At 35.1% G+C, this 13,918-nt stretch overlaps 1 protein-coding gene across 2 annotated transcripts in view; it reads right to left on the reverse strand.

Annotated features, from left to right (window-relative positions):
• The window catches only part of LOC124370519 (endoplasmic reticulum membrane-associated RNA degradation protein-like), a 50,356-nt gene that overhangs the window by 23,509 nt on the left and 12,929 nt on the right, over nt 1-13,918 (reverse strand). For both annotated transcript variants that reach the window (XM_046828809.1, XM_046828812.1), the window contains 3 exons: nt 13,381-13,470; nt 7,814-7,969; nt 4,450-4,631 (listed from right to left, as the gene is read on the reverse strand). In XM_046828809.1, the coding sequence (XP_046684765.1) occupies nt 4,450-4,631; nt 7,814-7,969; nt 13,381-13,470 (428 nt within the window). The remainder of the gene's footprint in view (nt 1-4,449; nt 4,632-7,813; nt 7,970-13,380; nt 13,471-13,918) is intronic.

Genomic DNA, 13,918 nt, shown 5'->3' on the forward strand with positions numbered 1-13,918 from the left:
CTCATAAAAAAAATGCTGCAAGCATTTAGTGAGACCCTTAACCCAATTAGTAAATTATTCATTCCAAAAAGGAGTGTTTCCCTCTCTCCTGAAAATTGCTAAAGTTATTCCTATTTTTAAGAAAGACGACCCAGCTTCAATTACTAACTATCGGCCTGTCTCAATTTTGCCAGTGATAAGCAAAATTTTTGAAAAGCTATTTCTTATAAGAATGCTTCACTTTTTGGACAAATACAATCAGCTCTCAAGTGAACAATTTGGTTTCAGAAAGGGCAAATCGACAACAGACGCAGTTGTGAGTCTTGTCGATATGATTGTAGAGGGAATTGAATGTTGAAACCACACAATGAGTATGTTTTTAGACCTGTGCAAAGCATTCGACTGCGTAGATCACGGTACACTGCTCGACAAACGAGTCCCACGGCATTCGAGGCGTGCCTTTTAAATGGCTTAGCTCGTTCCTAAGTCAGAGATCCGAAGTTGTCCAAATATCAAATAAATCATCCAAACCAATAGACCTGAGATATGGAGTCCCTCAAGGGTCTATCCTCAGTCCTGTGCTTTTCCTGCTTTACGTAAACGATATAAAATCATCGCTTCTGCATGGAAAATTGGTGCAGTTTGCCGATGATACGACTCTTTTTTTCAATGCAATGTCAAGCGAAGTTTTGGAACAACAGGCTTTTGTTGACATCAACAACTGTGTCCAATACTTCCACAGCCTCAATCTAACAACAAACTCTTCAAAAACCAACGTTTTGAATTTTGCCTTGCGCACTGCAGGCAACCAGTGTGAGCCGGCCATTTTGTTAGATGACTCCACACTGGAAGAAGTCTGCTCTTTAAAATTCCTAGGAATGCACCTCGATCGAGGGCTGACTTGGAATGAGCACATTGACCATGTTTGCGCAAAAATCTGCTCAGGCATTTTTGTTTTGAGGTCTTTAGCCAAATACTGTCAGAGTTAGGTACTGATTACGGCGTATTACGCCTTGATTTACCCCCATCTTGCCTACGGAGTGGTCCTTTGGGGAGCTTGCGCAAACACTCAGTTTCAAAGAGCATTCAGACTCCAAAAAAAAGCAATTAGAGTAATCGCCAAAATCAAATTTAGAGAGTCGTGCAGGGAAGCTTTCAGGAAATTGCAGCTGTTGACTCTGCCGTGCCTCTACATTTTGGAAACAACTTTGTTTTGTATGAGTAAATGTGCCTTAACCAGAGGCCAAGACATACACATGTATGAGACGCGTGGCAGAGCAAACTACCGGACTGGGAGACACAGAACGGTGGTTTATGAACGTCTACCCTCGCAAGCGGGTGTGCAGTTCCTCAACAGACTGCCCAATTCAATTAAACATGCCCCAACGCCTAAGGCGTTAAAGACTCGCCTCAAACGCTTCTTGGTGTCTCAGGCATTCTATAATGCGGGTGAGTTTTTGGCATTTGACTGGGAGACCGCCCAATTAGAAGACTGACTCTGCTGTGCTAAGTGGGCTGCATTGGCGAAGAATGAAAGAGGCGTGATTGTAAAATTGTAAGTATGAATGTGTATTGTGTGTATGAATGCTTGGAATTTTAGAAACCCCGTATTGACGTTTGCCATACAATGTATATACAATGTCGCTGCAATAAAAAATATTTTGATTTTGATCTAAAGTCATCGAAAAAGTTGTGCTAATAAGACTAATTGAACAACTTGAGTTTAACAAGCTCCTACCAGAGAGACAACACGGCTTCATCTCTGGAAAATCCACTACAACTGGGCTTGTTGACCTGATTGAGTTTGTTATCGATAGCTTTGAGTCTGGAAACTCTGTTGTTAGTACCTTTCTAGACTTAAGCAAGGCTTTTGATTGTCTTGACCACAGCCTAATACTGAAGAAGCTTGATTCTCTGGGAATATGGGGAACACCTCTCAAATGGTTCACAAGCTATTTGTGTAACAGAAGACAGATTGTTGAAATCAAACATGTTATTGAAGGGTCAGTGAAGAGAGTGGCTTTAGAACCTAGGGGTGTATCACGGGGCGTGCCCCAGGGATCCGTCCTGGGACCCGTTCTATTCATCTTATTTGTTTCAGACTTGCCAAAGTACTTAGAAGCTTACTGCTATCCCATCATGTATGCTGATGACACGGCCTTACTCACTACCAGCAGGTCTGCAGAAGAACTGGAAATAAATGCATACATATCTCTAAGTATGGCACAAGACTATTGTGAAAAGAACGACCTTGTGTTCAATGAAACAAAAACAAAGCAGATGAACCTGGGACGACTAAAAGATAGGGTATCAGGACCTCCTAATATAATAATGACTGACTCACTAAAACACCAGGGAATGATTCTGGATAGCTGTCTTTCATGGACTCTGCATGTTGACTACTTGTGCCAAAAACAAAGCACGGCAACATTTGTTCTGAAAAGGGTAAAGGCCACCAGTACAGAAGAAGCTATGACCACCACTTACCATGCTCTGTTTGAGAGTCACCTACGATATGGTGTGGTACTGTGGGGCAGTACATCTAGTACAAATATTCAAGAAGTTCTTGTCCTGCAAAAGCGTGCCCTAAGGACTATGGTGGGTCTATTGCCGCATGAAAGCTGCAGACAGGTGATCAAGGATCGCGGAATCCTGACAGTAACGGCTATCTATATTCTGGAGGTAATTCTTCATGCCACAAAGAAAAACTTGAAGAAGCTTGGAGACTTTCGAAGGCATGCAACTAGAAACGCACAGGATTACATCCTCCCACTACACAGGATGGAACTCTTTACGAAGAAACCATCATATGCCGGCACAAAGCTCTTCAACTTGCTTCCTTTTGAAATCAAGAGAGGAGACTGCGAAAGTGGCTGCTTGAAGAAACCATCTATACCCTCAATGAATTCATTGACCGCTGCAGGAACTACAGGACCACCTAGGAAGAACTGCACACAATTAATAAATACACTAATTTTTTACTTATTGTTAAATCCTTTAACTTTATTTGTAAACATGATTGTAAATTCTGTGACTATTACATTTCTTGAAGAAATTGTTAATACAGATTTTTGACTTGACTTGACTACATTACTGTCTTTCACCTGGCAATATCATCCTCAGACAGTGTTCTAATTGTGGCATCAGTAACACCAGACTATCTCCATACCTGAGAACATTACTATTACATTACTGTCTTTCACCTGGCAATATATCATCCTCAGACAGTGTTCTAATTGTGGCATCAGTAACACCAGACTATCTCCATACCTGAGAACATCACTATTACATTACTGTCTTTCACCTGGCAATATATCATCCTCAGACAGTGTTCTAATTGTGGCATCAATAACACCAGACTATCTCCATACCTGAGAACATTACTATTACATTACTGTCTTTCACCTGGCAATATATCATCCCCAGACAGTGTTCTAATTGTGGCATCAATAACACCAGACTATCTCCATACCTGAGAACATCACTATTACATTACTGTCTTTCACCTGGCAATATATCATCCTCAGACAGTGTTCTAATTGTGGCTTCTAATCCTGCTTGTCTTCTTCCAGACTGGATTTTGTGTATGTATTGCGCTGCCACTTTCTAAGTTAGCTTGTCATACTAAGCAGAAGTAGATTCAGGGATCAAATTTATTTTATCTTAGAGAATTTTAACACAAACTTAAACAGTTTTTGAGTATGCGATTTAAAATTTAAATTTAGATAATTTTTTTGTTTTGTAGATGAATTTCCGTTATCTTTTGTGAATACGAAAAACCAGGGTAAAAAGCTTAAAATTTTGATACATTTTGTTTTAACTATGTCAAAAAGAAGAAAATGATTTTTTTCCAAAATACCTATATTTAGATATATTTCCCTTCTTTTAAGTACTACTATGCATTAGAACATGAACAATTAAGTTAAATCACGTATAATACTTAAATTTTAAATTGCATTTCTAGAATTTAACTACTTGTGATTGTTGCTAAGATAAATAAAAACCTGTTTAAGTTTAGTAGTGTCTTAGTTTTAAGTAAATTATACTAATGTTATACACAATCACTATATATTTGGAATACATTATATGTTTATGATCTCCAAAGTAGTGTATGGGATCAATTATCTAAGCTACTAGCCACTTGGTTAAGTTGTGTCGTAGCAACAGTTTGTGATGAGTCCTACACACACTGCACTGATATACTATGTCATTTTCAGTATATGACGTATATTTACACTATATCCATTTAAGCTGAGAAATAGTTACTTGTAGGTGTCATATGGGATGCACTCAGGATGCAGACCTCATATCCAAAATCCAAGACTTGTTTTATTGATTGTGTATTTTCAGCAAACAGGCTATTTCTTATAAAGGATCCGATAAGAGAGCTGTAACTACTTATTTTTATAGACTAAACCTGGAGTTTAAGGAAGTATGTATATTATAAAGACTGGCAGAAGAAACACTTACTGTCTGTTTTGAAAAAGCTCAAATGCTTTGGTCCAGAGTACCCGGCTCTTATTTGGAATGTAAAGAGAAGTCTCTATGATGTCAGGTACTTCTTTACTTTGGCTTGTAAGATCAGGAAACACTCCTTTCAGTTCACTGTGGAATTTTTCAAATGAGCAGAACTGAGGACGTTTAGGTAATGCCTGCAGAAAAAGAAAATAAACATAGAACATGTGGGAACTGAACATAGTTTTAGAGGTATTAATTGTATGATTGTGCATTTGTTATGCCTTTGGAAACTATGGCTTGCTTTTCTTAATTATTTTCATTTTACAATGTTATATGTGTTAGAAAAATACAGAAGTAATTTAGTAGTCCTGATTTCCTACTGAAGGTTGTTACTGGCGATGAGTCGTGGTGCTACGATTATGACCCAGAAACAAAGCAACAATCACCATTGTCAGGCATGTCACCCTGTCCAAAAAAGCCTTCAAATCAAATATCAAGACAATGCTCATTTGTTTTATGATGTGAGAGGAGTAGTTCATTCAGAGTTTGTTCCTCCAGGCCAGACCGTTAATCAAGCTTTTTATTTGGAAATCCTAAGAAGATTAGAAGATTGTGCTGCAATATATTGTCAATGATTGACTAAATGGACTAGACTGGACAACTATTTATTTTGATTAATTTAATTCTAAAGTGATTAATTGTAAATTTGTTGCTTTAAAAAATACACATTGTAAATTTTTTATATTTCAAATTGTAACTTTGTTCTGTTAATGTTCAATGATATAATACTATTAGAACATGAAAGGGATTATGAAAGGAAAACTATCTAATCAGTAGGGAAAGTATGAAAGGAAAGTAAGCATGAGATATATAACATTTGAGAAACATATATTATTCTACTTACTTTGTGTACAAGTGTTTGTGCTTGTACAGAATATATAGATTACATAGATACATATTGAAAATTAAAATGCTGCTAAAGAAAAATGTCTTGCTTTTTTGGGCATTTCTTCAACCTACCTTTTCTGCAGAATGTTTCTTATGAAAAATAAGCTATTCCCTAAAAATGTGCGTTTTAAAATTATTATAAATAACAAGAAAATAAATTGTAAGATTTTCAATTTTGATTATCAATTTTTTTTATGTCAGTATTTTTAATGAGAGTTTCAACAGTTAAGATTTTTTTAATACTATCAATGAAATTCTCTATATTTTTTCCATTATTTGAAGGGTATGATGAATTTAATCTGAGAAATACACCTGAATTAGTTTGCACATAATCATTTTAGTTTGATCTCAAAAGGGAACATTTAATGTTTCACAAGTTTATAATTCTTATATGAGGAGGTACCCAAAAAAGCTGGAATTAATTTTTTAAGCTGTATATTTCATTTTTGTTAAAAATACAGTAATAACCTAATGTCCTTTAAGTACTCTCCATTACACTTTATAAATTTGTCCAATCGATGCTCCAATGTTCCAAACATTTTTTGTAATTCTTCAGTAATGGCTGCTGCTCCTTCTTCACTTTCTGAGTCCTGTCATGTTCTTTTTCATGCATGTAAAAAAGAAAATATCACATGGTACTAGGTCAGATGAGTAAGGTGCTTGGGTTATAGGAACCATGACATATTTTGTCATAAGATTGTTAACAGAGATAGCTGTGTGTGCAGGTGTGTTGTCATGATGGAAAAACCAGTCTCCAGTCTGCCAAAAATCATGTCATTTTTATGAACATTGCCATATATTGTCAATCGATTGTTTTATAGAGTAAAATCATTGATTATACAAGGGTCGTCCACAAAGTAACCTCCGTTTTGAAATAAAAAATAAACCAGTTGAGATACAAAAAGTTTATTATATAAATGTTAAAACTACAGCTTTTCTCTACTTTTCTACATATTCACCATACAAATTCAAGCACTTATCATATTTTTTAACAGTTTTTGAAATTCCGTCTTTAAAAAAACTCTGCCACCTGAGAATGTAACCAACCTGTCACAGCGTTTTGAAGCTCTTCATCACTCGCAAACCTCTGAGATGCAAGCCACCGCTTCATGTACGGGAAAAGATGGAAATCACTGGGAGCCAAGTCCGGGCTGTAGGGGGGTGGTCAAAAACATCCCATTTGAACTTTTCCAAAAGTTCTGTTGTTATTTGAGCTGTATGAGGGCGGGCGTTGTCATGGACAAACACAACACCAGATGTCAGAGGACCACGACGCTTGTTTTGGATCGCTCGTCGTAGCCGTTTTAAGGTTTCACAGTAAGCTGCAGCTGTAATGGTTGTACCACGCTCCATAAATTCAATGAGCAAGATGCCCTTAGCATCCCAAAAAACTGTAGCCATCAATTTTCTCGCTGAAAAAGATTGGCGAGCTTTCTTTGGCTTGCTTGGCAAAGCGGTATGACCCTATTGCATTGACTGTTGTTTTGTTTCGGCATTAACATAAGCTACCCAAGTCTCATCTCCTGTAACGTTATTGTTCAAAAATGTTTCTCCTTCAACGTCATACCGAGTAAGAAAGTCTATGGCAGAACTCATTCTTTTCATTTTGTGATCATCGGTGAGCACTTTTGGAATCCAACGAGCACAAAACTTGTGATAGCCTAGTTTTTCTGTCACTATCTCATGCACAAGACTTAGAGAAATTTCAGGAAAATGATCTGAAAGTTCCGAGACCGTGAAGCGACGGTTCTCTCGAATTTTTTCATACACTTTGTCACCAAGTCATCTCTGATGAGAGATGGCCTACCACTCCGGTCTTCATCGTGAACGTTCGTTCTTCCATTTAAAAAAAAAACCAACCCATTGACGGACTACACCTTCGTTCATAATGTTTGGGTCATACACCGCACTCAATTCACGATGAATTTCAGTTGCTGTGTAACTTTTCAACCACAGAAATCTTATTACACCACGCACTTCACACTTGGCGGGATTTTCTACCACGGCACTCATGTTTTTACGTTGTAACAAAAGAACGCGCGATCGCACAATGCTCTCCTTTGCACAGCTAGAAGCGTACTGAACGGTTGCGCACGCCGATGTGAGAATGACGGCGCTACCCCCACTACTTATCGCGCCACGCCCAAACGGCGGTTACTTTATAGACGACCCTCGTACATAGTCAGGTGATCTATAGGCCTAAGTGACAATAGACATAATATTATTCACCAGGACAAGTAAACATGACAGAATGTTTCCTTCAAGAATTAAAATGTTATATATTAAAAAGAATAAAAGATTACACACTGAGTGTTGTATTTTATATAGTATTGCTCAGTTTGATTTCTTCAAAAACTACTAACAAATTAATGCGTTAAATATTACATAGCAAAAAATCCTCTGACTATATTCAATCTAAATTATTCACCTGATATTGAAGCTCCTGTCCCAGTGAGGCAAATAGAACGACCAATCCTTCCACAATATCAGTGCTGAGCTCCCCCGGTGTGACAAATCCGTGCCATAAAACATTCCTCAAGTTGAAACCTTTGGGGGAACCCAGTATCAGCTGCATGAATACAATCTGTACAGTGTATACACAATATAATCATTCATTTGTTAATTACATTAAGCATTATTTAACTTGTAATAAGAGCTACAATAAGACTATGATTGCATAAGGATAACAGGATTATGGACATTTGCCATGGTTATGTATTACAATCAGGCTCATATTTAGGTACGTTTCTATACTGTGTTCATGCACAGAGTGGCAAGATTTGGGGGACGGCAAAATATAAATTTTATTTTTAATGTTCATAATAAAATATTTATAAAGCATTGAAAAAATCATAATACATTATGCTATATTAATCAAGTCATTATATTATCTAAATGAGGGTCACGCACTGTAACATACATAGGTTTGTGTATATCAACAGATATTGTTGTGGAGGTAATCTGTCGCCGCCTGCCCACCGCTCCACTACTCTTGGATTAAAAAGTTTGAACATAAACCACTAGCTAACTAGTAGAGCTACAATACCAGAATTTACATTGAACCTTAGTTTGTTTATTTCTGCTTTTAGACACATAAATCAAACTATCTACAAACAATAACTTATATCAAAATTCATGGTCTATAGCTCCAAAACTGTATAAACTAAAAAATATAGTAGTTCCAAAATATTGTAGATTCCCATTACATGTTTCAGAACAACAGTTCCATCATATTGTGTTTAATACATTAAAAACCCCAATTTGAGCATGTTTTAATTTTTTTAACCTCCACGTGAATTATTGTTATGAAACAAGTAGTGGACATCTATGATATTTTGGAACTGTTTGACAAGGTATAGTACTATAATTTTTAGTAATAACTTCTACTTCTTATTTCAATAACAACAATGAATGGTACATATTTTTGGACTTTTGAACATTTGTAACACAGAAAATTGTAATCCGTTTAAGCCCAATCTTTTATAAAAGATTGTACAATTGTATTTTTTTGAGTATGTAATTTTATAATATTTGAAAAAATTACCATCTTCAGTTTTGTTCTTACCAGGCATTAAAAAATTTTAACTTCTTTTGTCTTACCGGGCGACATTGGTCACGCTATGGAATTCTTAAAGTCATTACTTGGACGTGTAACTTTGTGACTCACTATTCAAAACTTTTGAATACTGGTTTCATTTAACAGATTTTGTTCATTTACCAAGGCCAGCACCTGCTCATTGAAACACGTATACTAACAGACTGCCGAGGATAGTGTTGTTATGATCGTGCGTGGCACATTCACGCCCTGTGTTGCAAGAAAAAAAGGTAATAACTGTTGTTGTAATATATTTGACCATTTCCTATAAGTGCTTTGGACCAAAATGACAGTAAAAGTTAAATGCTTGCTTGCTATGAAGCTGTTCTCAACATTATTTACATTTTATCTGTGTGACAATCCTGTGCATTGAATCAGACATGACAAACAGTCTAAGTTTTGATATAGTAAAGGACGATTTTGCCTTAAGGCAAGCTAAAATAAAACCACTTCTTAATACAATCAGTGCAGCCGGCCAAAAAGGGGACCAGGGGACCTGTGCACATAGCATGGAACTCTCCAGACAGGGCCGCCTTGCCACTCAACTAACAATACTTCAGTGTAATTTAGCCACTGGTTGTAGACAGGTGATTCTCTGCCACATTTTTAGACGTGAATAAGGCTTTATTGTAATTAGTTTCATTCGGGTTTACGTGGTATGATTCGGCTTCCTCTTGTATAGGAACCTCTTGTAAACTATGAATGTTTTGTGTTTAGTGTGTTGTTTTTATGTAGGTAATGTGTCTATTTTTTTCTGTACATTATTTGTGTGTTTTATTCAATAAAAACAGATCCTGCAGTGCCAATTATCTCTGGTCAGAGTACCTTTCACAACAATGAACAAAACTTTGATGGTGGACCCCATACAAAGTTGTTGACTGTTCCTTAGCTTCTTCATCTGGTCATTCTGAAAGTGAATGATTCTACTGTTATTGAGATTCCAACTTGGAGTATTACAATAACAGGTATGTAGCATATTGAATATGTCAGAACTGAATCTTTGTTAGTGCCAATCCCTGAGGTTGGTTCCCCAATGGATTTCTTCACACCCCTACTTGACGATATTTTTCTAGAAAGGCTTTGCAATTTTACAAATACTTATGTATTCAATTATGTTTACAGTAAACCAACCTTGAGACAGAAATCAAGAATCAATGTGTGGAAAGACATAGCTGTACCTGAGCTGAAGAGACTTTTAAGCATTTTATTGCACACAGGCACAATAAACATTAATCAAATCCAACACTATTCGAAAACAGAATATTTGTTCAATTTCAAGTATTTTAGCAATTTTATATCGAGGAACTGGTTCTTTTCCATTATACGTTGATTGCATTTTTTCAAAACAAGTGACAATGCTCTTGATCCCTGTACTGCAAACGCCATAGATAAGATTCAGTTTGTTGTAAGTTACATCAATGACAAAATGGAAAGTGTTCTAAGAATAATCGGATAATTTTCTTGGTCTAATCGTGCAATTCTATAACTTTCTCCATTTTGTTAAAAATCCCTGACTATGACCAGTCTAAACTGATTGGTTGGCAGGCGGGCGCGACGCTCCGACGCTCATTGGTGATGAGTGGCCTAGAATTGTCAACTAACCTCACAATCCACCATCTCTTTCACAAAAACAGGGCTGTCCAATATTCTTGAACTTAATCACAAAAAATAAGCATTGGACGTATTTCGTTTATTTTTAATTTTTATGCATTTTGCTCAAAATTCCTGTACATATCCCACATTTTTCCCTCACATTGAAAATTTAAGTACAATTCCTGTATTTCTCGCACACTGGACACCTTGTAAATGTAATTTAAAAACTCATTCAATTCAGTGTCTCCATGAGGTAAAACAACAAAGGTATTATCCACATACCTCCACCAAATCTTCGGTTTGAACTAAGCTACAGCCAAGGCATTTTGTTCAAATTCCTTCATAAAAATATTGGCAAAATAGGAGACATTGGAGAACCCATTGCCATCCCTTCATCATGATGGTAAATTTGACCCTCTAACTCAAAATAATTGCATTGAGTGCATAATTCTAATAGTTCCATAGTTACTGTGACGGGAAGTTTAGTTCTTTTCTTTATAATAATAATAAATGTGTTTATTTTTCTCATTTAAATACACGTGAATACAGTATACAACAATATATAGCTTGAGAAAAATATACCAACCCAAAAAGAAACAAATATTGCACTTGGGTGGGAGTCATCATCAGCTTCTTAATTAAAAGAAAGAAAAACTAAGCAGCAAACTCAAGTTCTACAATAAAAATATTAAAATAAAAGCAAAAATTTTATTGTAAATAATCTTAAATTACTCTAAATTGTTAAAGTTACACATGTTAATTATAGAAATCCAACAAATTTTCAATATAAAAACATTCAGTTATAAAGTAAGAATAAAATATTTTTACTGAACAACTAAAAAAAGTTTTCAACATCTTCAAAACTTTTACTCAACAACCAAATATTCAGTAAAAAAAATATATATATATATATCGATCTATTAAATTTAATCTCACTTGGAATTAAATTAAAAAACTTATAACTTAAAATTACAAAACGTTTCTGAAATAATGAACTGTTTGGCTTAGGCAATCGCAAATACTGTTGATTACCGAGTCTAGTAGTATAACTAGAGTTATTAATAACAGGTCCAAAGTTACCACTTGATACAAAAAAATTACTAAAACTTAAAAAACATATAAATATCTCAATGGTAAAATATAATTTCTAACAATAAGTTAAAATGAATGTTCTCTGCTACTAGCACTACATACCAATATTATAATTTTTTTCTGAAGGAATATTAATTAAACTAGATAAATTTGAATCATGAACTACTCCACAACGACAATCCATACTCCAGCCTAGAATTAATCAAAGAAAAATAAGCCTGTCTCATTACTGAGGGAGGACAAACTGATTTCAATGAAAAAATGCCATTTAATTTTAGGTCTTGACGTGATTCAATGATTTCAAGAGTTTCTGGAACTAGCAAATTTGTGAATAGACTTTCAAGTTTGTCACAACTTGTCACTAGACATACGAAACTTACTAGTTTGTCACAATGGAAGTGGAAAAACTGACTCTTTTATCAACAATTCCAGGAATTTTGTAGAGAAATCAAAATCCCTGAAGTTGACTGAAACTGACAAACTAATAAGTTTTGACATTCAAAGTCTCCTTCCATCCTCCTCACAATGGAAGTGGAAGTCAAAAACAAAATTCTTTTTTTAGATGTGTATGTATTAAGAGATAGGGATGTCCTTACAGACTACTGTTTTTCGAAAGAAAACACACACAGGAAAATATTTAAATTATCGATCTAACCATTTAAAATCTGTCAAAGATGGAATGGCCTACTCGTTATCTGATAGACAAAGAGCTTATGTTAAAATAAAGATGAATTTAAGAAAGTTCAATCGGATCTCAGACGCAATGGATACCCTCAATTAGTAATCAAATAAGTGCAGACGAACCAGAAGAATCATTTCTGAACAGAATAGTGATAAATTTGTGTTTACGCCAATCCCTCATGTGCCGAGATTATCTGAGAAAATTAGAAGAGTACGAAGAAAGTGTAACATTATAACCATGTTTAAAACAAACAATACTCTTAGACAAAGTCTCATAAAAACTGAATCAAAAAATGGCACACAGGATTCCAAAAATTGTGTATACAGTATAAAATGTTGTTGCAATAGGGAATACATAGGTGAGACAAAAAGACCATTAAATGTAAGGATAAAAAAACACAAAGAAAACACGAGAAAGGATCTAACAGAAAAGTAAAAAATTACACATCATTGTTGGTCCGAAGACCATCATACGAATTGGGTTGGAGCCAACATAATACAGTGGGAAACCCATTTCTTTAAAAGGAAATTAATCAAGACTTCATACATTACATTGGCAGATCAACCATCAGTCAAGATTAGCCAATGTTGTAAGAGTATTTAACAAGGCACGTTAACTTTGTGAATCTATTCCTACTATCACCAGGAGAGCATATACTCCCAGTTTATCAAGATAATAGTCTGTTGGTAATTATAAATCACAACTAAATTGAGTGCGGGATTGTTTGTTCCATTGTCCAATATCCACCAAATGTAAATTGCTTCAATGCTGTAAGGGTATTTGACAAGACACGTTAATTTTGTGAATCTACTCCTACTATCACCAGGTGAGCATACTGTATACTCCCAGTTTATCAAGCTAATAGTCTGTTGGTAATTATAAATCACAACTAAATTGTAATGCAGGATTATTTGTTCCATGGTTGTGTTCCACAACCAGTAGTGTGTCAGTGATTGCATGTCAGTAATTATGAAAAACCTTTGATATTCATAGTTGTATGTTTGATAAACTAATACTAAATTTACCAACGTACAGGCACTTTATTAAACACCAATTTTAGCTGTTCCGTTTGCAGCAAGTCTTTCAGCAGAAATGGAACAGGCTGGTTCTTCATCAAAAGTATCTGAGGAAAGAAAATTTGGAATTGTAAGTAATATTATATTAAAGTTAAGATAACCAAGTCTATATTCACATTACTATTCTAATATTAAAACAGAAAGAGCCTAACTTTTTAAGGTTACTTGCTTCATCAGTAGTTAGCTACATCCCTATAATAACTATAAATTCAAAATGTAAACACTATTACTTTTATTAATTACATAACTCTCTGCCCTAAGTAAATATACTGTATAAACAAAAATTGTTTTTTAGACCAACAACATAAATTTATTATATACCCGGTCTTTAGGAGATAAAAGTTATGAAACAAACTCTCAGCCATATGCAGAATATATAAAAAAATATTCAATTCGAGCTCTCATTATAAATAATTAAAAATTATTTTACTTAACATTTATCAGTCTAAGTACTATTTTTAGAAACAACTTAAGTCAACTATGACAGTATAAACT

This window comes from Homalodisca vitripennis, chromosome 1 (assembly GCF_021130785.1).
Source record: "Homalodisca vitripennis isolate AUS2020 chromosome 1, UT_GWSS_2.1, whole genome shotgun sequence".
Classification (NCBI taxonomy): Eukaryota; Metazoa; Arthropoda; class Insecta; order Hemiptera; family Cicadellidae; genus Homalodisca; species Homalodisca vitripennis.